The sequence below is a fragment of the Corapipo altera genome, unplaced genomic scaffold (genome assembly GCF_003945725.1).
Source record: "Corapipo altera isolate COAL_440 unplaced genomic scaffold, ASM394572v1 22, whole genome shotgun sequence".
Taxonomy (NCBI): Eukaryota; Metazoa; Chordata; class Aves; order Passeriformes; family Pipridae; genus Corapipo; species Corapipo altera.
The window spans coordinates 8,083,111-8,098,223 of NW_020884886.1; the positions used below are offsets into that span (position 1 = coordinate 8,083,111).

Consider the following 15,113-nt stretch of genomic DNA (forward strand, 5'->3'; position numbering starts at 1 on the left):
GTGAAACCTACCCACCCACCTACCTTTCTGTCTTCCAGTCACCTCCACACACACTGCACCCAGTCCCTTCCGTGAGGTGACAGGCGGCACAAGGGTCACTGCACTTGTGGTCCCTTCACTGGTGGCAGCCCATTACTCTTGGCCCTTGCTCCAGCAACACTTCAGCTCCTGCCCCTGTTTGGGCTAAACTAAGAAATGCTGATCCTTCTTTCTCAGGATGTTGAGGAGCAACCGGGTGAGCTGTGTGGGAAACGACAGCTTCACGGGCCTGAGCTCTGTCCGTCTGCTCTCACTGTATGACAACCAGATCACCACCGTGGCCCCTGGCTCCTTTGACACACTGCATTCGCTCTCTACCTTGTAAGTCACATTTGTCTTTTTCTGTAGCCAAATTTAAATCTCTGATATTTTGGGGGCCTATCCCTTAATTATTTGCTCTGTAAATGAAAAAAAGTTAAAGGTAAGGAAAAAAAAAAGTTTATAGAGGGATTTTTAGGAAAGTTTATTCTCTGGGCCATCTTGGGCAGTTGAAGAGTGTGTTTTCATGGTGCCCTGTGATGCAGCATTAGACTGGTTTCCAGAAGTGCCTGAGAAGGCAGGAAAAACATCCTGCTCGCCCCCCTCACAGAAGCCCACTGCTCCAAAACCAGGTTGAAAGCCACATTTTGGGTAGGCAACGCACAATCACAGCTGGTTGAATCACCATGTTGTCTGCCTTTCTGCCCTGTGCCACCCGATTACTATCTTAAATTTCTTTGGCCTGCTGAGAATCTTAATTCATACATGTTTTATAATGAACCTTCAGTCTCATTTTCTATTTAAAAAAATCCCTTTTTTTCTTTAAATGTGATGTAATTTAAGTGAAAACAGTGAGCAAAACTGCCAGAGTTTAATGAAGAAAGGGAGGTTGTAGGTAGCATAATTCAGGAAAGTACTTAATCCCCTTTTTACATAAAAAGTGACATCTTGCACCCGGTGACTAATTTTGCATATTAAGGATGACATGTTTATAGATAATAGAATTGTTGATAGATGTGTGCTGAAGTAAGGAGATGCCAAAAGTCCTGGACTTTTGGAAGTAAATTCATTTTTGTAGCTGGCATGTAATCAACTTAGCTGTCACTTCAGATAGGAAACTTATTCTCTGGAGCAAATAAAAGATGGAAATCCTGAGATGGTAAATTAACGGAATAGCTGTTGTCACGTTAAAGCTAATAATGTAAAGTAATCAGCCTGCATCTCTATATGAAATTATTGCATTATCAGTACAGAGTGGCTTGACATGAACTCAGGTCTTTGACAGTTTTAAATTATTTCCAAATGAGTTGTATCAAGATTCCTCACACAGAGCCTAAATTACAGCTTTCTTCTGTGGTTTGTACATAGTACTGTTTGAAGAACAGAGTTTAAGCTCAGCTTTTTGAAAATAAAAATAGAATGCTTAGGATGAAAAGATGGTGTCACCTGAAGTAAACTTTCCTGTGGTTCTCAGAAACCTCTTGGCCAATCCCTTCAACTGCAACTGCCATCTCGCGTGGCTTGGAGACTGGCTAAGGAAGAAACGCATTGTGACAGGGAACCCTCGCTGCCAAAAACCCTACTTCCTCAAAGAGATTCCTATCCAGGATGTGGCAATTCAGGATTTTACATGTGATGATGGTAAGAAAATTAATATTTGAACCTTTTATAATTTCAGCTTTCATGTGTATAGTGTAATGATTCCCATAGATCCCAAAGAATTGTGCTTTAAAGAACTTCATCTGCACTCCATGCTGTTTCTATATCAGTTTAAATATCTTCCACTCATTTTTGTATGATCAACAAGCACAGGCTGTTGTATATATGCTTTCAAAAGTTTTTCATGCCTATATTTACTACTGTAAATAATAATTTAGAAACAATACAAAAAACTAATCAAATGTTAAAGTTGAGATGAGAATATTTTCAAATGCTGATGCTTGAATCAAGCATGCTTTCAGGTTATTTGATCAAATAACATGACATTTTGCCTAGCTTGTGACTTCACTAATGCTTAATAAGGAAAAAAAAAGGCAACTATCTTGCATTTCTCACACATGCTTCCATTTACTGCATTAATAGTTTGCAATTTTCAAGGCTGTATCTTTTTTTTAAAGAGACTGTTTTAATAGTTTGTTAATTTTATTTTCTTTCATTTTGGGTTTTATTCTTTCTTTAATGATTTTTTTTCCATATAATAGCATTCTTTCCTAGTAAAACAGCATGTAAATTCTTGGAGGAATGGTTTACAGAGCTAATGTGATTTTTTCCCTACCTTGAGATATTATAATGTAGAAATAACATGTTTAGTTAAAGAAAATCCATGTGGGCTATCATTGCTAATATTGAAGTTACATTTATTAGCAAGCTTAGCATCTGTTCATTTTTATTAACCAGGAAATGATGACAATAGCTGCTCTCCACTGTCCCGCTGTCCTGCAGAATGTACTTGTCTGGACACAGTAGTTCGCTGCAGCAACAAAGGCCTAAAAGCTTTGCCTAAAGGCATCCCAAAAGATGTAACTGAACTGTAAGTGGCACCCTTTTTTCCCTTTTATGAAAATTATGAAAGTTTCAGATTTATATTGTCAGGTTCAAGAATAAGGGGAAAAGGAAACAAAGAATTGAATTAGGTAGATGAATCAAAATTTGTTAATCTACCACTTTATAAAGACTTTCACATCATCTTGAGAAATTTGAGGTTAAGTTTGAATTAACACTGAACCATCGTATAGCTGAATGTGGATATCATGTTAAAATGGGTTAAATTATGGACAACAGTGAATCTGATTAACCTCTGGTCACTGGTTAAGGACTGAAGTTCAATTACATAAAAAAGCAAAAAGAAAACAATATATTACTGTGTTAATAAACTTCCATATTGAATGTGGGTTTTATACCTCTAAGTTACTTCTTTTATAGCTCCTAATCAACAGTCAACCACCCTAATCCTCTAAATCAACAGCCTTCATCTTTATCAAGGAGTTCAAGTTGCCAGATGTTAACTGGGAATACCACACAGCTGGCACAAACAGGTCCAGAAGATTCCAAAAGCACCTGGACAATAGCTTTATGGTTCTAAGGGAGCTGACTAGGAAAGGTGCTCTCTTTGATTTGTTACTTGTTAATAAGACAGTCTTGTGAGTGAAGTGCAGCTGGTGTCCATCTTGGCCGCAGTGATCATGAAGCAGTTGAGTTTAAAATCTCTGTTGACAGAAGGAAAAGTGCCAGCAAAACTTCAGCTGTGGATATGAGGAGATCAGACTTCAGACTGCTCAGGGAACTAGTGAGTAAGATCCCCATGGGAAATGTTTTTGAAGGTACTGGAATTCATCAGTGCTGGTCACTTTTAAGTACCACCAGCTAAGAGCAAAAGAGCAAGCATTTGGAAAATATCAAAAGTCAGGTAGGTGAGGCAGAAGGCTGCCTGGGCTAAGCAAGGATCTTCTGGAGATGAGGCAAAAATGTAAAGTGGATGTCCAGTGGAGAAAAGGTCAGGGGAAATGGGAGGAATATAGAGGTGCTCCTTACCACTGTGGGAAGAAAATGGGTGCAGCCAAAGCCAAATTGGAGTTGAAACTGGCCAGTACTGTTGGGGACAATAAAGAGAGCTTTTTTAAATGTGTCAAAAGCAAAAACCAGTCTAGAACTAACACTGGCCCATTATTTGATGTGGACGGTCACCTACAAACAGGGACATAGACAAAGCAGAGATGTTAAATGCTTTCTTCGTTTTGGTGTTCAACACCAGTGATGTGCTCTGAGAGTCCCAGTGCCCTGAGCTGGAGGACCATGATTGTGAGGACAGTTAACTCCCTGCCAACCCCAAACTTGAACAGGATTTGCTTTTCCTGCTGGATCTCAATATATCTATAGGTCCTGATGGGATTCATCCAAGAGTACTCAAAGAGGTGGCTGATATCATTGCAAGGCCTCTCTCAGTGATTTTTGAATGTTCTTAGGAATCTGCAGAGGTCCCAGTCAACTGGAAGCTGGAAAATGTTGTCCCAGTTTTTGAGAAGGGCAAGAGGGTAACCTGGTAACCAAGACCCTGATAACTACAAGGCTGTCAGTTTCACTTCAGTGGGAAGCAAAATTATGGTGCAGAAAGGTTCTTCACCCAGAGGGTGGTTGACCACTGGAACAAGCTCCCCAGGGAAGTGGTCACAGGACCAAGCCTGTCAGAGTCCAAGAAGCATTTGGACAATGTTGTCAAGCACATGGTGTGATTCTTGGGGCTGTCCCGTGCAGGGCCAGGAGTTAGACTTGATGATCCTGGAGTGCATTGGGAAGAGTGTGGCCAGCAGGTCGAGGGATGTGATCCTCCCCCTCTAGTCTGCCCATGTGAGGCCACTTTTGGAGTACTGCGTTCAATTCTGGTCTCCAGCAGAGGGTCATTAAGATGTTTAGGGGTCTGGGAAATCTCTCTTATGAGGGGAGACTGCAGGACCTGGGCCTGTTTAGTCTAGAGAAGATTTGAGAGGGGATCTCATCGATACATACAAATATCTCAAAGGTGGGTGTCAAGAGGATAGTGCCAGACTCTTTCAGTGGTGCCCAGCGACAGAAGGAGCATTGACCATAAATAAACCACAAGAACTCAACGTGAGTTCTTCCACAACATGAGGAAGAACTTCTTTACATTGAGGGTGGCAGAGCACTGGAACAGGCTGCCCAGGGAGGTTGTGGAGTCTCCCTCTCTGGAGACATTTGAAACCCACCTGGATGAGTTCCTGTGTCACCTGCTCTAGGTGTCCCTGCTTTGGCAGGGGATTGGACTGGATGATCCCCAGAGGTCCCTTCCAACCATAAAAATTCTGTGATTCTGTGATCCTTCCAACTCAAGATATTCTGTAATTCAGTGACTATGATAGTTTTGTGATATTTTAAAAATACTGAAATACTAGAAAATTTTCCTTTACACACAGGCAGTAAGGAATACAATATACAATCTGGGATATTTTATTAATCTTGTAATACATTTTTCTGTGAGAAAAATATTTAAGATTGCATTTTATGAAACGTATAATTTGCATATGCAGGTGGACATTAACACTGATATAAAAAAGGGCTCGTATTGTTTGAAGATAATAACTGAATAAGCTACTCATAAGACTAGATAAGTCAATTTTTATGCATTATGAAAGGGAAAACACAAACCTAAAAATTGAGTTATTCAATTGTTTTGAATCTTGATCAGATAGGTCACATATTGAAAGAAATAGATAAAAAATTATTTACAAGAAAAAAGGTTGGTTTGTGTTATATATGGCAAGTATTTAATAAGGTTTCATAATGCCTGGTTAATGTAGTGCTTTTGCAGAAGACATCATAATTGTGTACCTTAAGTTACCAAAAAATGACTAAAGTGACACCAAAAAACATGACTGTTTTACAGTTTGGTATTATGTAGAAGATTCTGAGATGTCTCTCCACCATTAGTCTGGTGCATAATAGCATCCAAAAAGCATTAGTTGTTAATAAAATGAAATTACTAAGAACTCAAATTAGCATACAGCTATATAAACCTATAACTTACTTCATTAGGTTTTGGTTTTGGTGGGTTTTGATTTCTTTTTTCTCAAAGAGAAGATTACTTCATTGAATATAGTCTGGTATAATAAATACAATTTGGCAATGTAAGGTCATCAATGCAATGTAAAACTAAGCAGCCAGAGAGATATTTTTGGAATTGCAAGTGGAACCTTGTGATTGAAAATTCATTTGTGTACAATTTTGTGTGCTTTAATTAGTATCTAAGCATGCAATTTAGCATATTTTTCAAGAGGATAATGGAGGTGGTTTCTGTTGACAGTTTCATACTAATTGATTCTTCTTGCTCACTAGCATGCATAACTCTTCTGAGATGTATTTTTCATGTGTTTTATAAAATATCTGAATAGTTGCTTCCTTTGAACAAGGAGGAGTTTTTATCAGGCAAGTGGATACTTGTAGTACTTCTGTTCTAGTGAAGCTAAAGCAATATAACCTAATTTATCTGTCATAGAAGAATTTCCTCACAATACTTACTTCTTCAAAAAGTTTAAAAGTTGGTTTGTTTTTTTTATAATTAATTATGTGATCCCGTGCTCTATTCACCACCATTTGTGAGATGCCATTAACATAGTGTAACCATAAAACTTCTTGGGACACGTATTTTGGATTTGGCAAGCAGCCCTAGGAAGGCACAGTCCAAGGACAAAAAATAAATAAATATATTAAAAAAATAGGAGAGAAAGAGAGCTTTTCCTATTTGAGGTAGATGGTTATTTCATTAAGTTTAACTGAGTGTCAGCTCATCCATTTAGATAAGAGAAAAGTTTCCAACGATGCTGCAGCACACATTAGGCTCAAAATAAAAGTAAAAAAGTCTCTATCAAAGGCCACTCTTAACTCAAGCATGTTCTAAGTATTTGGATGGCTGAAATATCTTTGTATTGGGATAATAAGGGTATAGTTTTCACTTGGGTTCCAGGAGACTTAAGTAGTACTACCATGAGCAAGTCATTTGCCCCAGTTGAGAAACTAAAGACCTCTAATCTTCTTGCCACTATCTGCTTCATTTCAAAGAACCAGGTTAATTCCGCACTTCTTATCGTCTCTAAACTACTTGCCCTGTTTACATCAAGAACCCCTCCACTCCGACTTTGCTATGTCTGGCTGCTCACTGGGAGCTTTTTAGGCAAGGCTTGTTGCCTTTCTTTACCTGTAACGTGGGTACTGATATAGTTTGATGGCTCTGTACCCATTAACTCTAAGGATGAACAAGTCTGTTATTGAGAATTATGAGCATCAGAGAAGAGTGAGCAGTATAATAGAGGAGCTGTGAACCGACAAAGGGGAGTGCAGGGGGAGGGGAGCGGAATCTAACTTTTCTAGTGAACAGTAGTTGATGACTCTCTTTAGTCCATAATGTACTCCATAGGATTAGGATTGTCGTATGTTAATTACCGATGTATCATGAAATATACAGGGATAAATTAGGGAAGGTGACCTGAACTACAGGCATGACAAATGAATTTACTGTTAGAGCTAAGACCAGACCTTGCTGTTTCAGCTGTAAAGGACTGTCTCTGTAATATCAGGATCTGTTTCTATTTATGATAGCTCAAAATCCACACTTAATGTGACTTGCAGAAGTCAGATTTACTTTTTAGCTATAGATGTGTGGGAAATGGAGATGATAAAGACCTCATTTTGCAGAGTCTTTATGAAATAATAGAAACTATTATGTAAGAGTTGGGTTTTATTACTGTTACTTCACAATATTAATGATATATGATATAGTAGCATCTGAATCTTAGGCTACAGAGCCTCAGTTGTGTCTCTAAAAAACAAAATTTGTAAGCAAGCTTTCTTTTAAAATAGAAATAGTATGTGTTCATTTTCTATTAACTTTACTGTTAGATTCTGAGATTAGTGGATGAAGATGCTACTATTTTAATGAAATACATAATGCCATTTGTTTTATTTTCCTCTTTTAGTTATTTGGATGGAAATCAGTTTACACTTGTTCCGAAAGAGCTTTCCAACTACAAGCATTTAACACTCATGTAAGTAGTTTTAGAGCAACTTTCTCTACTGGAATTAAAAACTAAACAAAACAAAATACCCTACTCAATTATACCTGATTTTATGTATAAGAAAAAACCTGTAAAATATATCATACCTTTCAGCAAATATAATACCCAACCCATGTTTTATAACTGTGGATATTTTATTCCACTTATCACTTCTTACATATAATAGACTTGGTCACATTTTATGAACAGGGGTATTTCACTCCAGTGATTACATCACAAAGTAAATAACCAGAAATTATAGTTACCCACAAAAGAGACATAAGATCTTATAAAGTCAGGGTAATTAGAGTAAGGTGTTAGGGTAATACAGCATTTTTTAACACAGCTCCATGAAAGCACTAGAATGATTTAATTTACAAAAGAAGCATTCAGTGGTATGCTTCACTCCATGCTATGCTTTGTGTAGGAATGCCACATATTCTGTTTGTCCCACAATATATGGTTTTCATGACTCAAGAAGAGAGCTTGTATAAGATGCCTTACTGACAACTCCGTCACTGACTCACTATGTGATTTGAGGCAAATCATTAGTTGCCCTAAAATTTATTACCTCTACTTCATGAATGGTATGAATATGATTTCTGTACCTTCTAAGTGTACAGTGAGAGAAACAGGAAGATGTAGATGTAAGTGGCTGTAATTCCATGGTCTTTGTTAGGACTATAAAAATTTATACCAGCTGAGGTTGAACTGTGTTACACTCTGAAAGCAGTTTTTGGTTTCATTATAATCAGAATCAAAAGGGGAGGGGAATAACAGAATCCCTTAAATTTCTTTTTGATTGGGTTTAGAGCTTTGCTGCAAAATTTGAAAATAGTTTGGCATTCAAAAGCAAGAGCTCGATTTCCTTTATTTCCCTCATGCTAGACAAAAATAGTCATAATCATAAATTAAAAAAAAACTTTACAAATATTCTATTTTTCAAATAACATCAGGAAAAAACCCTTGGAATCTTCTCAAATGTATGCAGTGTAGATCCTGTAAGAAGTCTTTGTGAATTGTTTAGGGAAGTTATATAAGATTTAATTTGCAGCACACATAAAATATATACTTTGGAACCTCTGTATGAGAAACGGTGGACTGTGTACAGTAAGACTATCAGTGGAGACTGGATATATGTCTAGAGATGAGGTTACTTAGAAGCAAAGTGACAAGGCTTACATCACAGAGGTTAAATACTCATGGTCTAGTTTTGATGAATGCAGCCAGAAACTGTATCATTTTACCTCGTAATCAGAAAACTCACACAAACAATTTAACAGACAAATGTAATACAAAAAATCAGAGGTGAACAATAAATAAAATGCAAATGAGTATTGTCTCCATTTATAAGACCTGTGGGGCACATTATTTTAAATTCTTCTGTATGTTTACTCATACTGCTGTTACGAAGTTGAGAATGTTCTTCAGCTGTGTTTGTAAAACAAGGCCACTATGCATAGTCCTTCTGTGGCCAAAGTATTACATACAAGTCTCCTGAGTTCCAGATTAACAAGGAAATTTGTTTATTTTTAACTTTTTCTTTCTCTTTTGAATAGATTGCTTTGCTATACTTGCCTAATATGTTTATTGTTATGAGTCATTTGTCTTTCATGAAAATTTCAAGCAGACAAATATGTATATTGCATATCTATTCAACCATACTCTTAAGTTAAAATATCAAGGTTCCCTCAGAAACAAAGGCAGTATTTCACCACAAAATACAGTAAGCAATAGTGAAATAGTCAACATAGAATGAAAAGTAAAGCACAATATGAGAATAAAGAACAGGTAATATTCACATTTAATACAGCTTCTATGAAGCTACCAGCATACCACTCCAGCTCTCATCATACTTGTGCTTTAGATTTTATTCATCAGAATATTGACGAAGAAAGATGTTAAGGCTTTCTCTATAAATCTTAGATAGAATTCTTTACAGTAATAGCTCTGGGCTTCAATGTCTTCAGCATGTAAGTGTTAAGTAGAGTATTAGATGATCTTTACTCAGGTGTCATTAGGGACATGACTAGAATGGCTTCCACTTTAAAACATCACTTTCGTTTTTGTACTAGAGTTCATGTAGGATTGCATTAATAACTCAGTAGCATGATGGACTTTGCTATTGTATAAGAATGCATTGGGCTGCTTTTTCATCTGTGTTGAAATGAAAATGCTTTTCATTGATCAAGCTAAACAATTGCTGAGCTTGTATATGGCATGTGAATAAAAATAGGTGCTGCTTTAAATATTGATATCAAGGGATGATACTACTTCTACTAATAAAGATAATGTGTCTGTCAATTTAACTTACAGTGTTTCAGGACTGAGCAGTCATTTTAAGGTCTGAATTTCTGAATTTATTTTTTAGAGATTTAAGTAACAACAGAATCAGCACTCTTTCTAATCAGAGCTTCAGCAACATGACTCAGCTGCTCACCTTGTAAGTTTAAACATGTAACAGTGACTCTTTGAAAGCGTTACAGTGGGGTTTTTTGGTCTTGGAAAGACTGGGCATTTAGTTGATATTAAAGCTTGCTTGTTTTGGAGGCTGTAAAATAACTTGTTTCCTAACTAGCTGTGTGCAAAAGCTGATTTTGGTCATACTTTGCATTGTTTACTGAATGACTGATATACTTGCTGACAGTATTTTATATGTTTTCAGAATTCTTAGTTACAACCGCCTAAGATGTATCCCTGCACGGACTTTTGATGGGCTGAAATCACTTAGGTTGTTGTAAGTATTATTTTTTAATCACTGCTATTTTACAGAATTTTTATTTGTGTACAGCAGATAGCAGATCTGTAGGAAGTTAGCAGCTTTTAAAACTTGTCAAATATTTGGGAAGTGAGAATTACATAGCCTTAAAAATGTAAGTGGCTTCATTCTTGGAAAGTATAATCTCAAAATGCTTCACAAGAAGTTACATGACCCTGGAGAACATTTTATATACAGACATAAACTTTTTATTTTTCTGCTTTCTAATTTTACCCGTATTTCTTTTTTTGTGTTATGTTCTTCCTTGTTATAAGCATTAAGATCTAGCAAAAATGCCATATGCATAAATTCTATCTGTATATATGAGACGGGTTTGCAGTTGAATTTTAAATATTTTATTCCAGCACTAAATTTCTTTCTGTCTTGTTTCATTTAATGTGGGAGTATTTCCAAAACAACAGCATCATGGTTAACTATTGAAAATCAATAACATTACTTTTCGGTTCCAAGAAGACTTTCCATTTTTCAACATGGTTGAAAGCCACAGAAAGGGAGAAAGGAAAATAAAGAACAGTCAGTCTAATTTACAGCTTCAGTTTGTCATTAAGAAAAAAACCTGCAAAAAATCTTTTTCAAAAGTCCCCAGTAGAACATGTAATTTTAGCTTTCATTTGGGTAATTTATAACCATTTAAGAGCTTAGTTGGATTAAATGTCTCAAGTATGGCATTATTTAAGTGTACTCTCATAACTTCAGTTTTTTAATATAAATATGGATAATTTCAAGAGCCATAATTTTATATGTGTTAGATATTCATGTAACAGAATGAATTTATAGAAAAGGGGTGATATTTTTGTGCAGGCTTGCTACAAGAGAGATAACACTATTCCCAGTATTGATGCTTAATGAAGTCTTTCATTCTCTACCTCTACTATCAAATTAGGACAACAGCCTTAATATTTATATTAATGAACAGTCAATACCTGTATTTTCCACAAATCCATGAAAGACTTAAAAGAACATATGGACATAATTAATGAGAATTTCAGGGAGTTGCAGAAAAATAATTAATAACTCTTCTACTACCTCTAAATCCAATTAATACTTTGCAGAAGTATGCCTACTTTATTAACTTTTATTTGTTAATTTTAAAATAATCTCAGTATTTACATTTCTTATGAAAACTCAGGATACAAAAAATCGAATGACAAGTAGGCTGCCAGTTAGAGCTTATAAAAAAAGTCCAAATAACAAGCAGCTGGAAACACCAAGGAACTGGAATTGGAAGAAGAAAATGTGAAAAGCTGAAAACTGTTTACAGAAGATGAAATTTGCCAAGTTAACCAGTTGATTTTTATGCATATATTGTGTTTATTTTCTTTTTAAGGTCTTTACATGGCAATGATATTTCTGTTGTTCCTGAAGGAGCCTTTAATGATCTTTCAGCATTATCTCACCTGTGAGTATTCAGATGTTAACTGTATTTTTTTGTTATGTATAGCAAATTTCCTATAATCAAACAAAGACAGGATGCAAAGGACTTCTCTGGAAGAAGCACATGCATCTCTAGAGGCTGGGGGCTAGCCAGAGAAAAATCCTGGGCCTGCTTCTGGGCTGCAAATTAAACTTGTGTGCCCTGTACCCTAATGGCTATGAAGGCTAAGGACACTGGGCTGAATTACAAAGTGAGTAGCCAGGAGACTGATCACTCCCTTCTGCTTGGCCCTCCTAAGGCCACATCTGGAATATGTGTTCAGTTTCTCCAGCACAAAGCAGTGTGGGACAAACAGTGTGAGCTCTGAGGAGAGTCTACAGGAACTGGGTTTATCTAGCCTGAAGAAGGGGATGCCAAGGAGCTCTAATAGTCTTTAAGCCTTTGACAATTACAACAGTGTTGGAGACAGTTTTTTCTCAGAGGTGCACAGTATAGGAGTAAACCATCGCAACCTGCAACAAGGAAAATTTGGTTGAACATAATGAAAAATTCTTCACTGTGAGGATGGTTCAGCTTTGGAACAGGTTGCCCAAAGAAGCAGGAGAATCTCCATCCCTAGCGATTTTCACAGCTCCGCTGGACACAGCCCTGAGCAACCCTGACTGTGCAGGTAGCCCTGCTTTGTGCAGGAGGTGAGACTAGATGAGCTCCAGAGTGCCCTAAATTATTCTGTGATTCTGTGTTGGTGTCTGTTAAGTTGACATTAAACACATGGCATCTGATTTCAGAATATAGTTTGAGGCAATGTTTTTCCGGTTTTTAATTTTCAGTGGGAACCTAAATTAGAACAAGCTGCCTTCTGCAAATCTTGTTATGTTTATGAGTAGTTATTAAGTCTTTGAGAAGTAATTTGACTAGTACCTTTAGATATATCTGGGATTTTAAGTTTCTGAACAGTTGTTAAAAATCTAGTTATATGTTTCTGGTTCACTATTGGGCATTTCTCAGAAATTTGATACTGATTAAGCTTTCAGTAGTTGATAATTCATTCAAATGCTACTATTCAACTAGCTTATCTATAGGAAGTATCAGTAAAACTTATATCAGTTTGATTGGTATTGCCGGTATTTTTTTCTTAATGGCTGCCAGTTATACTTGCTAACACTCTGATTTTAGCAGGGCAATTGTGTTGTCTCAATTCAGGCTGCCATTGACTCCTGTACATATGGAGTGGAAAAATTCTAGGTTTCTCCTTGCACGGGGAGTTCCCTGTCACTAAGTCTTATTTTTGTTGCTGCTCTGACTTAAGCCTGACTGAACAAATACATATATTTTCTTGAGTTCAGCTGTAATGTAGGAAAATTATGAGAGCTTCCTGCTCAGTGGGGCGGAAAAGAGTGTTTCAGCACTGGTAGTTTCTATTGCCTTTGCTTACCAGAGACTTCCTTGTATCTCTAGAAGACCCACTGACCCAAACTGTGCAACAATCCGAAAAAAAGTACTGAAACATCTGGAGAAGGGGGATGTTCTAATACTGCAATTTGACAGTGTTTGCACATGTCAAGATTATCTGTTTAAAGTTCTGTGATTATTACATTTCTTAAAAGGAACATAAGTATATGGAACATTCTATATCCTTATAGAATAGCACAATGCTTCTGTCCTCCAAATTAACTACACAATGTATCATTGTTCTCAGACTTTTAAGAGTATTTATGGTTTCTAGCAGAGAAAATAAAAACTTAAAAAGCTGTTACAGAAATTCATTCTGAAAATCTCCAGCTAATTTTTTTTTAATTAAAAAAATCAGAAAGATCATCATTTAAAGAAATGGATGCGCTTTCATAATGGTAATGTAGTTTTATTTACTTGTGCAGCAGAGAACTCTTACAGAGTTCTGCACATACTTGTGAATTCAGTGGGAGAGCTCCAAAGAGGAAATAATTAAATCAAATTTGGAAGCTTAAAAACAGATGGTTTATACCAGCCTGGGAGCCATAAACTGAAAAAGAAAAATACCAGGGCGCAACTCTGTGTACTTGTGTTGGCTGCTTCGGAAGAAATACTTTATTCTTCCTAACGTAATCCCAGTATCAGTTTCATTCTGCTCATGCAGCTGATCTTTGCCATTACATACCGATGGTGAAACAGAGCTAGTTAGTATAGGCTCACCAAAGTTCACACCTGGTGCAGTTAAGAATAGTGAGATTTCTGGATCAAGTTTACTGGTAAAGCCATCACTTCTTGATCCAGAACCCAAATTGAGACACTTAGTGCTCTTACAGGCATTTTGGTGGTGGGAGAGTAGGTTTGTGATTTGAATGTTTTTTTGCCAACCTGTTTTCTGGATTCTCTTTTAAAAAGCAGCCATTTAAAGCTTGATTTCCTTTTTCATTTGTCTATTTTCCACAGGGCTATTGGTGCAAATCCTCTTTATTGTGATTGCAACATGCAGTGGCTATCTGACTGGGTAAAATCAGAATACAAAGAACCTGGTATTGCACGTTGTGCTGGTCCTGGAGAAATGGCAGATAAACTTCTTCTCACAACTCCTTCTAAAAAATTTACTTGCCAAGGTACTGTTGCTATTTTTTTCTCTTTGAAGTGTCAATTTTGAATTTTTACAAATAGTTGAACTGTAAATTAAGACTGTTGTGTGTTCTAAATACATTTATTATAGCATCTTCACTAAACCTTGTCATCATTATTCCTCATACTTAGGGATGTAGTTATTGGTTCCATTCAGGAACTGCATTTATTTTAAAGATTTCAATGTCTATATCTTTTAAAATAGTAGGAGAAAAAAGTCTTTGGTTTTGCAGTACAGTATTCCTCAGTACATGATGTACAAATGTACTTTGTACTGCCTCAGCCATGAACTACAGTTTAAACATCTACACTTCCCTTGGCCTTTTTCCTCCCAGCCATTTACAGTAAAAACTGTAAATACATCTATAATCCTTGCGGTCTGAAATGAAATGCATCAATATGGCCAGAATGCCTCCTCTTATATTTCAGAAGAACGTATAAAAAAGAAAAAAAAGCAACAAGAAAAAAATAGATAAAGGAATGTGATAATCTATAGAAGTCTCATTCTAAAATGTTGTTAAATGGGCAGGTTTCTCAGGGTATTTATCCCCATGTTATATCACAACTCATATTACTGTCAATTCCTTTTTCTGAACTGTACTATTTCTTTTTAGAAAAGTTCCTTTTTTACTTAGATCAAGTGAGAATTTGGTTTGTTTATTGTTTAATCTTCTTCTATTCCATTCATTTCTCCATTCTTAATTATTTTGAAAACACACAAAACTGCTACTGTAGCCTCATTTTTCTTGGTCCTTATTTAGAAACACTGAAATCCCAATTTAAAAAAAAA

The 15,113-nt window shown here is 36.4% G+C and overlaps 1 protein-coding gene across 11 annotated transcripts in view; it reads left to right on the plus strand.

Moving 5' to 3' along the window:
* The window catches only part of SLIT2 (slit guidance ligand 2), a 265,788-nt gene that overhangs the window by 209,174 nt on the left and 41,501 nt on the right, over positions 1-15,113 (plus strand). For all 11 annotated transcript variants that reach the window (XM_027642798.1, XM_027642801.1, XM_027642793.1 and 8 more), the window contains 8 exons: positions 217-360; positions 1,493-1,659; positions 2,416-2,548; positions 7,503-7,571; positions 9,952-10,023; positions 10,246-10,317; positions 11,687-11,758; positions 14,147-14,310. In XM_027642798.1, the coding sequence (XP_027498599.1) occupies positions 217-360; positions 1,493-1,659; positions 2,416-2,548; positions 7,503-7,571; positions 9,952-10,023; positions 10,246-10,317; positions 11,687-11,758; positions 14,147-14,310 (893 nt within the window). The remainder of the gene's footprint in view (positions 1-216; positions 361-1,492; positions 1,660-2,415; positions 2,549-7,502; positions 7,572-9,951; positions 10,024-10,245; positions 10,318-11,686; positions 11,759-14,146; positions 14,311-15,113) is intronic.